Source organism: Nerophis ophidion, linkage group LG24 (assembly GCF_033978795.1).
Source record: "Nerophis ophidion isolate RoL-2023_Sa linkage group LG24, RoL_Noph_v1.0, whole genome shotgun sequence".
NCBI classification, from domain to species: domain Eukaryota; kingdom Metazoa; phylum Chordata; class Actinopteri; order Syngnathiformes; family Syngnathidae; genus Nerophis; species Nerophis ophidion.
In genome coordinates, this window is record NC_084634.1 from 8231474 (window position 1) to 8245984 (window position 14511).

The 14511-nt window shown below is 41.7% G+C and overlaps 1 protein-coding gene across 16 annotated transcripts in view; it reads left to right on the forward strand.

Annotated features, from left to right (window-relative positions):
* Positions 1–14511, forward strand: part of LOC133542148 (MAP/microtubule affinity-regulating kinase 3-like) — a 172413-nt gene that overhangs the window by 99383 nt on the left and 58519 nt on the right. For 10 of the 16 annotated variants that reach the window (XM_061886008.1, XM_061886007.1, XM_061886012.1 and 7 more), the window contains 2 exons: positions 633–869; positions 936–1076. In XM_061886008.1, the coding sequence (XP_061741992.1) occupies positions 633–869; positions 936–1076 (378 nt within the window). The remainder of the gene's footprint in view (positions 1–632; positions 870–935; positions 1077–14511) is intronic. The other 6 variants (XM_061886010.1, XM_061886022.1, XM_061886021.1 and 3 more) reach the window with 1 other exon arrangement.

Consider the following 14511-nt stretch of genomic DNA (forward strand, 5'->3'; position numbering starts at 1 on the left):
AAGGCGGGCGGGTTGACGTTCAAGAGGACGTTAAGGGTAATATCATCACGGCACGCCCTTAATATTGTAGCCCAAGTGAAAATTGGAGAACGTTGACTCCAGGTGATGTCCGGGAGAGGCATTGAATTCCGGAATTTCCCCGCAACAAACTGGGGGTTCGGCGATTGTGCAGCTGAGCCGCGTCAGAGTTGCCAAAGAGCCGCGGGTTGCCGACCCCTGATATAGAGACTCATTATTTTGGTTCATTTTGTCAGAAAATCTAACATCAAAAATGACATGGTAGCAAAGATGGCGCCTGTTTTTTAGTTGGCCATACTCTCTTTATACCCGACTCCGTGTCTTGTTTTCCCAGCACGCATCCAAATGTCTTGTAGGGATGTTCGGCAGATGCTGCGTCCGTCTCCTAATTATTCTTCTGCCCCAGGCAGCGTGCGATCATGAGCAGATGTTTCATTACATCTGATGTAATCACATCCAGTTAAATACAAATGACATCTTAGGCAAGGAACAAACTCAAAGGATGCTCCTTCATTCACACTTCCTCTTTGTTTTGATGTACTTTTAGAGGCGTGTTGTTCCACCCCAATACTGCAGGTAGTCTGCTGTAACCTTGACCCCCTTCTTCTTGGCAGGCTGAGAACCTTCTACTGGACGCAGACATGAACATAAAGATCGCCGACTTTGGCTTCAGCAACGAGTTTACTTTAGGCAACAAGCTAGACACCTTCTGCGGCTCGCCGCCGTACGCCGCCCCCGAGCTCTTCCAGGGCAAGAAGTACGACGGGCCGGAGGTGGACGTTTGGAGTTTGGGCGTCATCCTGTACACGCTGGTCAGCGGCTCGCTGCCCTTTGACGGACAGAACCTGAAGGTGAGATGTGATGTTGGCCCACAACGCGACGCTAACTTGCTGACGTCATTGTGGTCCCACTCGCAGGAGCTCCGCGAGCGGGTGCTGCGGGGAAAGTACCGCATCCCTTTCTACATGTCCACGGACTGCGAGAACCTTCTTAAGCGCTTCCTGGTCCTCAACCCAGCCAAGCGCGGTACTCTCGAGGTGAGGGAGGACGCCGAAAACGTAAATATACAGTTCAGTTTTTCAACCCCTCCCGCTCTTCACCGTCACGAGCACGTCATCTGCACCGTCTGGAGAATGTCATCCCTCGAGCACCTCGCCACCCTCCGCTCCACTCTGCATCTCTCCTCCACCTGCCTGCATCATCTTCTGTGGGGGACCCCAGGTCCAGTCCTTTGTGCTGGTCCCCATCACAAGCTCCTTCTTTTTCCCCGATGTCTGCGTCACACGCCGCCATTGTCCATGACACCATCTGATCTTCTCAAGTGTGCATGATTGCGTGCGAGGGAACGAACCCCGTTTGAATTTTTCCACCACTCGTTACATAGTTTATTTATGCTGATGCGTAATATTTACTATTTAAGGATGGGCTTACTTTTGTGATCAAAATTATTCAACCCCCACACAATTTTGGTGTTTTAGCAAGTTGGACATTTATTCTGTATTTTGTTTATAGTCATATCAAATAAAAACGTGTCTAATAGACAAATGCAACTTAAATTGTAACACTGTATTTTACAAAATACCAAAAAAGGACCTTTTTCTTAATATCTCATTGACAAAATTATTCAACCCTTTGAAGAACATAACTCTTAAGAACGGAATTTGAATAAGGTATTTTCAATCAGGTGTTGAAAACATCTGTAGATGTGATTAGAACCATAACGAGCAACAATTAAACTGATTGAAAGAGACTGTGACGCTCAGCTTCTTGTAGATGGTCAATGGTGTATTTGCAACATGGTGAAGTCCAGGGAGTGGTCAAAGAAGTCAAGAGAGGAGGTCATTTCTCTTCATAAGAAAGGATATGGATAGTCATATCAAATAAAAACGTGTCTAATAGACAAATGCAACTTAAATTGTAACACTGTATTTTACAAAATACCAAAAAAGGACATTTTTCTTAATATCTCATTGACAAAATTATTCAACCCTTTGACGAACATAACTTTTAGGAACAGAATTTGAATAAGGTCTTTTCAATCAGGTGTTGAAAACATCCGTAGATGTGATTAGAACCATAACGAGCAACAATTAAACTGATTGAAAAAGACTGTGACGCTCAGCTTCTTGTAGATGGTCAATGGTGTATTTGCAGCATGGTGAAGTCCAGGGAGTGGTCAAAGAACTCAAGAGAGGAGGTAATTTCTCTTCATAAGAAAGGATATGGATAATCATATCAAATAAAAACGTGTCCAATAGACAAATGCAACTTAAATTGTAACACTGTATTTTACAAAATACCAAAAAAGGACCTTTTTCTTAATATCTCATTGACAAAATTATTCAACCCTTTGAAGAACATAACTCTTAAGAATTTGAACAAGGTCTTTTCAATCAGGTGTTGAAAACACCTGTAGATGTGATTAGAACCATAACGAGCAACAATTAAACTGATTGAAAGAGACTGTGACACTCAGCTTCTTGTAGATGGTCAATGGTGTATTTGCAACATGGTGAAGTCCAGGGAGTGGTCAAAGAACTCAAGAGAGGAGGTAATTTCTCTTCATAAGAAAGGATATGGATAATCATATCAAATAAAACGTGTCTAATAGACAAATGCAACTTAAATTGTAACACTGTATTTTACAAAATACCAAAAAAGGACCTTTTTCTTAATATCTCATTGACAAAATTATTCAACCCTTTGACGAACATAACTTTTAAGAACAGAATTTGAATAAGGTCTTTTCAATCAGGTGTTGAAAACATCCGTAGATGTGATTAAAACCATAACGAGCAACAATTAAACTGATTGAAAAAGACTGTGACGCTCAGCTTCTTGTAGATGGTCAATGGTGTATTTGCAACATGGTGAAGTCCAGGGAGTGGTCAAAGAACTCAAGAGAGGAGGTAATTTCTCTTCATAAGAAAGGATATGGATATAAGAAAATAGCAAAGTCATCATCAATCATCAATCAATGTTTATTTATATAGCCCTAAATCACAAATGTCTCAAAGGACTGCACAAATCATTACGACTACAACATCCTCGGAAGAACCCACAAAAGGGCAAGGAAAACTCACACCCAGTGGGCAGGGAGAATTCACATCCAGTGGGACGCCAGTGACAATGCTGACTATGAGAAACCTTGGAGAGGACCTCAGATGTGGGCAACCCCCCCCCCTCTAGGGGACCGAAAGCAATGGATGTCGAGCGGGTCTAATATGATACTGTGAAAGTTCAATCCATAGTGGCTCCAACACAGCCGCGAGAGTTCAGTTCAAACGGATCCAAGACAGCAGCGAGAGTCCCGTCCACAGGAAACCATCTCAAGCGGATCAGCAGTGTAGAGATGTCCCCAACCGATACAGGCGAGTGGTCCATCCTGGGTCCCAACGAGCGGTCCATCCTGGGTCTCGACTCTGGACAGCCAGTACTTCATCCATGGTCATCGGACCGGACCCCCTCCACAAGGGAGGGGGGGACATAGGAGAAAGAAAAGAAGCGGCAGATCAACTGGTCTAAAAAGGAGGTCTATTTAAAGGCTAGAGTATACAGATGAGTTTTAAGGTGAGACTTAAATGCTTCTACTTAGGTAGCATCTCGAACTGTTACCGGGAGGGCATTCCAGAGTACTGGAGCCCGAACGGAAAACGCTCTATAGCCCGCAGACTTTTTTTGGGGCTCTAGGAATCACTACAAGTCATTACACATTCCAAGAGACACAGGTGCGAGCATAATTTACAAGTTTAAAGCTAAAGGCACAGTGGAAACACTACCTGGGCGCGGTAGAAAGAGGATGCTGTGTGCGTACAGTGGTGAAAAGCCCCCGGGTAACAGCTGAGGAACTACAACAGGACATTGCAGAGGGGGGAACGCAGGTTTCGTCCCAGACAATAAGATAACGAGATGAAGGCCTCCATGCCAGAACTCCCAGGCGCACCCCACTTCTGACTACCAGGCACAAGGAAAATAGACTCCAGTATGCCAAAAATCATCTGGACTAACTCCAAAGGTTTTGGGAAACTGTTCTATGGAGTGATGAGACAAAAGTGGAACTCTTTGGGCCTATGAATCAACGTTATGTCTGGTGGAGAAAAAAATGAAGCTTACAAAGAGAAGAACACCTTGCCTACTGTTAAGCATGGTGGGGGGGTCAATCATGCTCTGGGGCTGTTTCTCTGCCTCAGGTACCGGGAATCTCCAGCGCGTTCAAGGCATTATGAATTCTATTTCCTAGCAGGATATATTAGCTGCAAATGTCATGAAGTCAGTGACGAAGCTGAGGCTTGGGAGACGTTGGACCTTCCAACAGGACAAGGATCCCAAGCATACCTCCAAATCAACATCAGAGTGGTTGCAGAAGAAGGGCTGGAAGACTTTGGAGTGGCCTTCACAGTCGCCAGACCTAAATCCTCTAGAAAAGCTGCGGTGGGACTTGAAGAAGGCAGTTGCGGCACACAAGCCCAAGAATATGAAAGAACTGGAGGCCTTTGCCCAAGAGGAATGGGCTAAAATACCTGTAGATGGTTGCAAGAAGCTTATGTATCACCTTTGAAGGATGTCATTACTGCCAAAGGCTGTTCTACTAAGTACTAAAGATGCATGGAACTAGGGGGTTGGATCATTTTGTCAATGAGATATTAAGAAAAATGTCCTTTTTTGCTATTTTGTAAAATACAGTGTTACAATTTAAGTTGCATTTGTCTATTTGACACATCTTTATTTGATATGACTATAAACAAAATACGCAATAAATGTCCAACTTGCTAAAAAACCAAAATATTGTGGGGGTTGAATAATTTTGATCACAACTGTAGTTGATCAATTCTTGATTTGTTCATTATACTTTTCAGTTTTTTCCAATACAGACAATATTTACAACTAGGGCTGGGCGATCCATCCATCCATCCATTTTCTACCGCTTATTCCCTTTCGGGGTCGCGGGGGGCGCTGGCGCCTATCTCAGCTACAATCGGGCGGAAGGCGGGGTACACCCTGGACAAGTCGCCACCTCATCGCAGGGCCAACACAGATAGACAGACAACATTCACACACTAGGGCCAATTTTAGTGTTGCCAATCAACCTATCCCCAGGTGCATGTCTTTGGAAGTGGGAGGAAGCCGGAGTACCCGGAGGGAACCCACGCATTCACGGGGAGAACATGCAAACTCCACACAGAAAGTTCCCGAGCCTGGATTTGAACCCAGGACTGCAGGAACTTCGTATTGTGAGGCAGACGCACTAACCCCTCTGCCACCGTGAAGCCCCCCGGGCTGGGCGATATGGCCTTTTATTAATATCTCGATTTTTGGGCCATGTCCCGATACACGATATATATCGCGATATTTTGCCTTGGCCTTGAATGGACACATGATGCATATAATCACAGCAGTATTATGATTCTAAGTGTCTACATTAAAAATTCTTCTTCACATTGCATTAATATATGCTCATTTTAAACTTTCATGCAGAGACGAAAATCACAACAAAATCAATTGACCAAAACTGTATTTATTGAACAGTTATTAAGCAGTGGCACAAACATTCATGTCATTTCCAAAACAGAAAGTGCAAGATTGTCGGAGACATTTTAAAACAAGCTATTCGTGCACTTTTGTGCATGATGTCACTAAGATGACATATCAAAACACTAAATTTAAGTGCACTTTTTCTACAGAACGCCACTACAATAGTTTAAAACAAATAAAGTGCACTTTTGTGCATGATGTCACAAGATATTTCAATAAGTGTCAAATAAAATATGAGCTGCATAATTATAAATCAAATAGCAGTGCTGCTACATTTTGTAGCAACGCTTTTGCCGCATAATTGTTCAACGTATTCCCGCTTGAAGCCAAACCACCGCCGGACGATGCACCCCGTGCTGTTTTTCTTGGGATTTAATTGTGGGGCGGTATAGCTCGGTTGGTAGAGTGGCCGTGCCAGCAACTTGAGGGTTGCAGGTTCGATTCCCGCTTCCACCATCCTAGTCACTGCCGTTGTGTCCTTGGGCAAGACACTTTACCCACCTGCTCCCAGTGCCACCCACACTGGTTTAAATGTAACTTAGATATTGGGTTTCACTATGTAAAGCGCTTTGAGTCACTAGAGAAAAGCGCTATATAAATATAATTCACTTCACTTCACTTAATTCTTCAATCAATCAATCAATGTTTATTTATATAGCCCCAAATCACAAATGTCTCAAAGGACTGCACAAATCATTACGACTACAACATCCTCGGAAGAACCCACAAAAGGGCAAGGAAAACTCACACCCAGTGGGCAGGGAGAATTCACATCCAGTGGGACGCCAGTGACAATGCTGACTATGAGAAACCTTGGAGAGGACCTCAGATGTGGGCAACCCCTCCCCTCTCTAGGGGACCGAAAGCAATGGATGTCGAGCGGGTCTAACATGATACTGTGAAAGTTCAATCCATAGTGGCTCCAACACAGCCGCGAGAGTTCAGTTCAAAGCGGGTCCAAGACAGCAGCGATAGTCCCGTCCACAGGAAACCATCTCAAGCGGATCAGCAGCGTAGAGACGTCCCCAACCGATACAGGTGAGCGGTCCATCCTGGGTCCCGACGAGCGGTCCATCATGGGTCTCGACTCTGGACAGCCAGTACTTCATCCATGGTCATCGGACCGGACCCCCTCCACAAGGGAGGGGGGAACATAGGAGAAAGAAAAGAAGCGGCAGATCAACTGGTCTAAAAAGGAGGTCTATTTAAAGGCTAGAGTATACAGATGAGTTTTAAGGTGAGACTTAAATGCTTCTACTGAGGTAGCATCTCGAACTGTTACCGGGAGGGCATTCCAGAGTACTGTTACCATGATAACACATTCTGAATTTATTCACCCATTCATTCTTTCATTCTCAAAATAATCTTACTTATCGTATGGAATAAAACTACAACAATTATTTATTTATTTATTTTTATTTAATTACTTAAGGAGTATATTGTGAAGACAGGAAGTGAACAAAAGTTTTAGCAACTGTTATGTAAAAAAAAAGGGGTCGGATTAAATAAGTTCTGCTTCTTCCTACTCCTTTTCCAACATGTTGAAAAGAGAAACTGAAAACTGTGATGTATCATGTTGTATGCTTGCATGTTCGAATTAAACTCGTACTCAAAAATACTCAAACCAGATTGGCACCTTCTCTCTCTCGTGTTACCACTCGCAACGCACCGTTAGCATCACGGCTAATGTTACCCTTGTAGCTACCTCTCTGCACGTCGCATGCGTGACGTGTGTAAGAAGGTGCTCTTGTTTATGTCTCTGTGAGGACAGACAAGAGAGTAGTAAATGCATCTAGTGTAATTCCCGCCGCTAAAAGCAACTGCGTGAGAACACATACTTGAATATCACGATATAGTCATTTTCTATATCGCATATCGATATATCGAGTATATCGATATATCGCCCAGCCCTATTTACAACTATAATCAACTAGAACATATATATATATAATTATTATAATTGGGAGTACGTGAACGTTCAACTCCTACCTTGTTGACTCAGTGAAACCCTCCTTCAGGTTTCTTAATCAATCAGAAATATCAAGCAGCTAAAATGCGCCAAACATGGATAAATGTGGTGTATGTGTTTTGCATTTTTTCCCTCCATCATCCTTTGTAATGTATTTCAATTGGCGTCAATCTGATTTTTCTCTTTCAGTTTATGTGCGACCATGATTGTTGAATTTTTGTCTCGGTTGATTTTTTTTTTTTTTTTCCTGCACCATGACTAGGGAAGGTTGTTTCGATTGGTTTATATTAGTTATTGCTATGCTGCGCTTCTTTGAAAAGTACTAGTAATGGCACTCGGCCCTCGGGCCGTAGTTTGGACCCCCCTGAACTAGAATCTGTGCAAGTCCAGTAGGAATTTGCGTGTGAATGCCGCAGAAACGTGCAAGTTGAAGTGAAATGCGTGCTTGTCCAGGGTGAGTAGGGTGTGTTGCTGGTGGAATCTTGACAAATGTGGGATATGTAGACGTTTGTATTTTGCCCATTAATTTTCAGTGGGGATAAAATCCTGGTAATTTGAGACCCGGGATACATGCTGGCTTGAATGTCCAGGATGTGTGGAATATTTGGATGGTGAAATGGTTCAAATCGGGTGAGAAATGTGGGAATTGTGCAAAGTTAAAATTTTGGCTCAGTAATTTTCAACGGGGGATTCTGGGTAATCTGGGATTTTTGGGAGAACTCTGCAGTCTCGAATGTTTTATGAATCAATCAGCAGCTAAAATGTGCCAAACATGGGGAATTGTGTAGGGAGTGTTTTGCATTTTTTCCCCTCATGAATTGTAATGCATTTAAATGTGTGTAAAATTGATTGTATTTATTGTGATTTAATGTTTTTAATAATATCCACAAAGTTCAGAAAACAGGTTGTTATATCTGACTTTTTGCGTTGGTTGCATTTTTTGTTAGCGCCATGACTAGGGAAGGTTGTTTAGATTGGGTCATATAAGTAAATGATTTACTCACATTGTCTATGACTGGGGAAGGTTGTTTTGATTGGTTTATATTAGTTATTGCTATGCTGCGCTTCTTTGAAAAGTACTAGTAATGCCACTTGGCCCTCGGGCCGTAGTTTGGACCCCCCTGAACTAGAATCTGTGCAAGTCCAGTAGGAATTTGCGTGTGAATGCCCCAGAAACGTGCAAGTTGAAATGCGTGCTTGTCCAGGGTGAGTAGGGTGTGTTGATGGTGGAATCTTGATCAAATGTGGGATATGTAGACGTTTTTATTTTGGCCATTAATTTTCAGTGGGGATAAAATCCTGGTAATTTGAGACCCGGGATACATGCTGGCTTGAATGTCCAGGGTGTGTGGAATATTTGGATGGTGAAATGGTTCAAATCGGGTGAGAAATGTGGGAATTGTGCAAAGTTAAAATTCTGGCTCAGTAATTTTCAACGGGGAATTCTGGGTAATCTGGGATTTTTGGGAAAACTCTGCAGTCTCGAATGTTTTATGAATCAATCAGCAGCTAAAATGTGCCAAACATGGGGAATTGTGTAGAGAGTGTTTTGCATTTTTTCCCCCTCATGAATTGTAATGCATTTAAATGTGTGTAAAATTGATTGTATTTATTGTGACTTAATGTTTTTAATAATATCCACAAAGTTCAGAAAACAGGTTGTTATATCTTACTTTTTGCGTTGGTTGAATTTTTGTTAGCGCCATGACTAGGGAAGGTTGTTTAGATTGGGTCATATAAGTAAATGATTTACTCACATTGTCTATGACTGGGGAAGGTTGTTTTGATTGGTTTATATTAGTTATTGCTATGATGCGCTTCTTTGAAAAGTACTAGTAATGCCACTTGGCCCTCGGGCCGTAGTTTGGACCCCCCTGAACTAGAATCTGTGCAAGTCCAGTAGGAATTTGCGTGTGAATGCCCCAGAAACGTGCAAGTTGAAATGCGTGCTTGTCCAGGGTGAGTAGGGTGTGTTGATGGTGGAATCTTGATCAAATGTGGGATATGTAGACGTTTGTATTTTGCCCATTAATTTTCAGTGGGGATAAAATCCTGGTAATTTGAGACCCGGGATACATGCTGGCTTGAATGTCCAGGGTGTGTGGAATATTTGGATGGTGAAATGTTTCAAATCGGGTGGGAATTGTGCAAAGTTAAAATTTTGGCTCAGTAATTTTCAACGGGGAATTCTGGGTAATCTGGGATTTTTGGGAGAACTCTGCAGTCTGGAATGTTTTATGAATAAATCTGTAATCAATCAGCAGCTAAAATGTGCCAAACATGGGGATTTGTGTAGAGAGTGTTTTGCATTTTTTCCCCTCATGAATTGTAATGCATTTAAATGTGTGTAAAATTGTTTGTATTTATTGTGATTTAATGTTTTTAATAATATCCACAAAGTTCAGAAAACAGGTTGTTATATCTGACTTTTTGCGTTGGTTGCATTTTTTGTTAGCGCCATGACTAGGGAAGGTTGTTTAGATTGGGTCATATAAGTAAATGATTTACTCACATCGTCTATGACTGGGGAAGGTTGTTTTGATTGGTTTATATTAGTTATTGCTATGCTGCGCTTCTTTGAAAAGTACTAGTAATGCCACTTGGCCCTCGGGCCGTAGTTTGGACCCCCCTGAACTAGAATCTGTGCAAGTCCAGTAGGAATTTGCGTGTGAATGCCGCAGAAACGTGCAAGTTGAACTGAAATGCGTGCTTGTCCAGGGTGAGTAGGGTGTGTTGATGGTGGAATCTTGACAAATGTGGGATATGTAGTCGTTTGTATTTTGCCCATTAATTTTCAGTGGGGATAAAATCCTGGTAATTTGAGACCCGGGATACATGCTGGCTTGAATGTCCAGGGTGTGTGGAATATTTGGATGGTGAAATGGTTCAAATCGGGTGAGAAATGTGGGAATTGGGCAAAGTTAAAATTTTGGCTCAGTAATTTTCAACGGGGAATTCTGGGTAATCTGGGATTTTTGGGAGAACTCTGCAGTCTTGAATGTTTTAGATTAGATTAGATTAGATAGTACTTTATTTATTCCGTCAGGAGAGTTCCTTCAGGAAAATTACAATTTTCAGCACAATCCCATTCAAGATCAGACAAACATTACAGGGAGACAGAACAGGATCGCTGACGGGTCTGCCGGCTTCCAGCGCCCCTTACAAAAAAGATGACATACAGGTAAATAAGGGGGGTGGGGGAAGAAAAAAATAGAAGATTTAAATAAAATTTAAAAATCGGTCTTAGCCTAGGCCCTGGAGTGGGGGTGCAGACTGAGGCCAAGGGGAACATTTTTTTTTTTTATGAATCAATCTGTAATCAATCAGCAGCTAAAATGTGCCAAACATGGGGAATTGTGTAGAGAGTGTTTTGCATTTTTTCCCCTCATGAATTGTAATGCATTTAAATGTGTGTAAAATTGTTTGTATTTATTGTGATTTAATGTTTTTTAATAATATCCACAAAGTTCAGAAAACAGGTTTTTATATGTGACTTTTTGCGTTGGTTGCATTTTTTGTTTGCGCCATGACTAGGGAAGGTTGTTTAGATTGGGTCATATAAGTAAATGATTTACTCACATTGTCTATGACTGGGGAAGGTTGTTTTGATTGGTTTATATTAGTTATTGCTATGCTGCGCTTCTTTGAAAAATACTAGTAATGCCACTTGGCCCTCGGGCCGTAGTTTGGACCCCCCTGAACTAGAATCTGTGCAAGTCCAGTAGGAATTTGCGTGTGAATGCCGCAGAAACGTGCAAGTTGAAGTGAAATGCGTGCTTGTCCAGGGTGAGTAGGGTGTGTTGATGGTGGAATCTTGATCAAATGTGGGATATGTAGACGTTTGTATTTTGCTCATTAATTTTCAGTGGGGATAAAATCCTGGTAATTTGAGACCCGGGATACATGCTGGCTTGAATGTCCAGGGTGTGTGGACTATTTGGATGGTGAAATGGTTCAAATCGGGTGAGAAATGTGGGAATTGTGCAAAGTTAAAATTTTGGCTCAGTAATTTTCAACGGGGAATTCTGGGTAATCTGGGATTTTTGGGAAAACTCTGCAGTCTCGAATGTTTTATCAATCAATCAGCAGCTAAAATGTGCCAAACATGGGGAATTGTGTAGAGAGTGTTTTGCATTTTTCCCCCCTCATGAATTGTAATGCATTTAAATGTGTATAACATTGATTGTATTTATTGTGATTTAATGTTTTTAATAATATCCACAAAGTTCAGAAAACAGGTTGTTATATCTGACTTTTTGCGTTGGTTGCATTTTTTGTTAGCGCCATGACTAGGGAAGGTTGTTTAGATTGGGTCATATAAGTAAATGATTTACTTACATTGTCTATGACTCGGGAAGGTTGTTTTGATTGGTTTATATTAGTTATTGCTATGCTGCGCTTCTTTGAAAAGTACTAGTAATGGCACTTGGCCCTCGGGCCGTAGTTTGGACCCCCCTGAACTAGAATCTGTGCAAGTCCAGTAGGAATTTGCGTGTGAATGCCGCAGAAACGTGCAAGTTGAAGTGACATGCGTGCTTGTCCAGGGTGAGTAGGGTGTGTTGATGGTGGAATCTTGACAAATGTGGGATATGTAGACGTTTGTATTTTGCCCATTAATTTTCAGTGGGGATAAAATCCTGGTAATTTGAGACCCGGGATACATGCTGGCTTGAATGTCCAGGGTGTGTGGAATATTTGGATGGTGAAATGGTTCAAATCGGGTGAGAAATGTGGGAATTGGGCAAAGTTAAAATTTTGGCTCAGTAATTTTCAACGGGGAATTCTGGGTAATCTGGGATTTTTGGGAGAACTCTGCAGTCTGGAATGTTTTATGAATACATCTGTAATCAATCAGCAGCTAAAATGTGCCAAACATGGGGATTTGTGTAGAGAGTGTTTTGCATTTTTTCCCCCTCATGAATTGTAATGCATTTAAATGTGTGTAAAATTGTTTGTATTTATTGTGATTTAATGTTTTTAATAATATCCACAAAGTTCAGGAAACAGGTTGTTATATCTGACTTTTTGCATTGGTTGCATTTTTTGTTAGCGCCATGACTAGGGAAGGTTGTTTAGATTGGGTCATATAAGTAAATGATTTACTCACATTGTCTATGACTGGGGAAGGTTGTTTTGATTGGTTTATATTAGTTATTGCTATGCTGCGCTTCTTTGAAAAGTACTAGTAATGCCACTTGGCCCTCGGGCCTTAGTTTGGACCCCCCTGAACTAGAATCTGTGTAAGTCCAGTAGGAATTGCGTGTGAATGCCGCAGAAACGTGCAAGTTGAACTGAAATGCGTGCTTGTCCAGGGTGAGTAGGGTGTGTTGATGGTGGAATCTTGATCAAATGTGGGATATGTAGACGTTTGTATTTTGCTCATTAATTTTCAGTGGGGATAAAATCCTGGTAATTTGAGACCCGGGATACATGCTGGCTTGAATGTCCAGGGTGTGTGGAATATTTGGATGGTGAAATGGTTCAAATCGGGTGAGAAATGTGGGAATTGTTCAAAGTTAAAATTTTGGCTCAGTAATTTTCAACGGGGAATTCTGGGTAATCTGGGATTTTTGGGAGAACTCCGCAGTCTCGAATGTTTTATGAATCAATCAGCAGCTAAAATGTGCCAAACATGGGGGATTGTGTGGAGAGTGTTTTGCATTTTTTCCCCCTCATGAATTGTAATGCATTTAAATGTGTGTAAAATTGATTGTATTTATTGTGATTTAATGTTTTTAATAATATCCACAAAGTTCAGAAAACAGGTTGTTATATCTGACTTTTTGCGTTGGTTGCATTTTTTGTTAGCGCCATGACTAGGGAAGGTTGTTTAGATTGGGTCATATGAGTAAATGATTTACTCACATTGTCTATGACTGGGGAAGGTTGTTTTGATTGGTTTATATTAGTTATTGCTATGCTGCGCTTCTTTGAAAAGTACTAGTAATGGCACTTGGCCCTCGGGCCGTAGTTTGGACCCCCCTGAACTAGAATCTGTGCAAGTCCAGTAGGAATTTGCGTGTGAATGCCGCAGAAACGTGCAAGTTGAACTGAAATGCGTGCTTGTCCAGGGTGAGTAGGGTGTGTTGATGGTGGAATCTTGATCAAATGTGGGATATGTAGACGTTTTTATTTTGCCCATTAATTTTCAGTGGGGATAAAATCCTGGTAATTTGAGACCCGGGATACATGCTGGCTTGAATGTCCAGGATGTGTGGAATATTTGGATGGTGAAATGGTTCAAATCGGGTGAGAAATGTGGGAATTGTGCAAAGTTAAAATTTTGGCTCAGTAATTTTCAACGGGGAATTCTGGGTAATCTGGGATTTTTGGGAAAACTCTGCAGTCTCGAATGTTTTATGAATCAATCAGCAGCTAAAATGTGCCAAACATGGGGAATTGTGTGGAGAGTGTTTTGCATTTTTTCCCCTCATGAATTGTAATGCATTTAAATGTGTGTAAAATTGATTGTATTTATTGTGATTTAAGGTTTTTAATAATATACACAAAGTTCAGAAAACAGGTTGTTATATCTGACTTTTTGCGTTGGTTGCATTTTTTGTTAGCGCCATGACTAGGGAAGGTTGTTTAGATTGGGTCATATAAGTAAATTATTTACTCACATTGTCTATTTCCAAAGACATGCACCTGGGGATAGGTTGATTGGCAACACTAAAATTGGCCCTAGTGTGTGAATGTGAGTGTGAAAGTTGTCTGTCTATCTGTGTTGGCCCTGTGATGAGGTGGCGACTTGTCCAGGGTGTAACCCGCCTTCCGCCCGATTGTAGCTGAGATAGGCGCCAGCGACCCCAAAAGGGAATTAGCGGTAGAAAATGGATGGATGGATGGATGGATGTCTATCAGATGGCGGGACATTTGCAGTAGTCAGATATTTAACAGTTTTCAAACCCCCTTTGGGACAGATTTCTTCTAAATTCATGACATTTCGTGGGTCAAGCTAAAGTTTGGACATGCCTGGTATGTAGCATGTC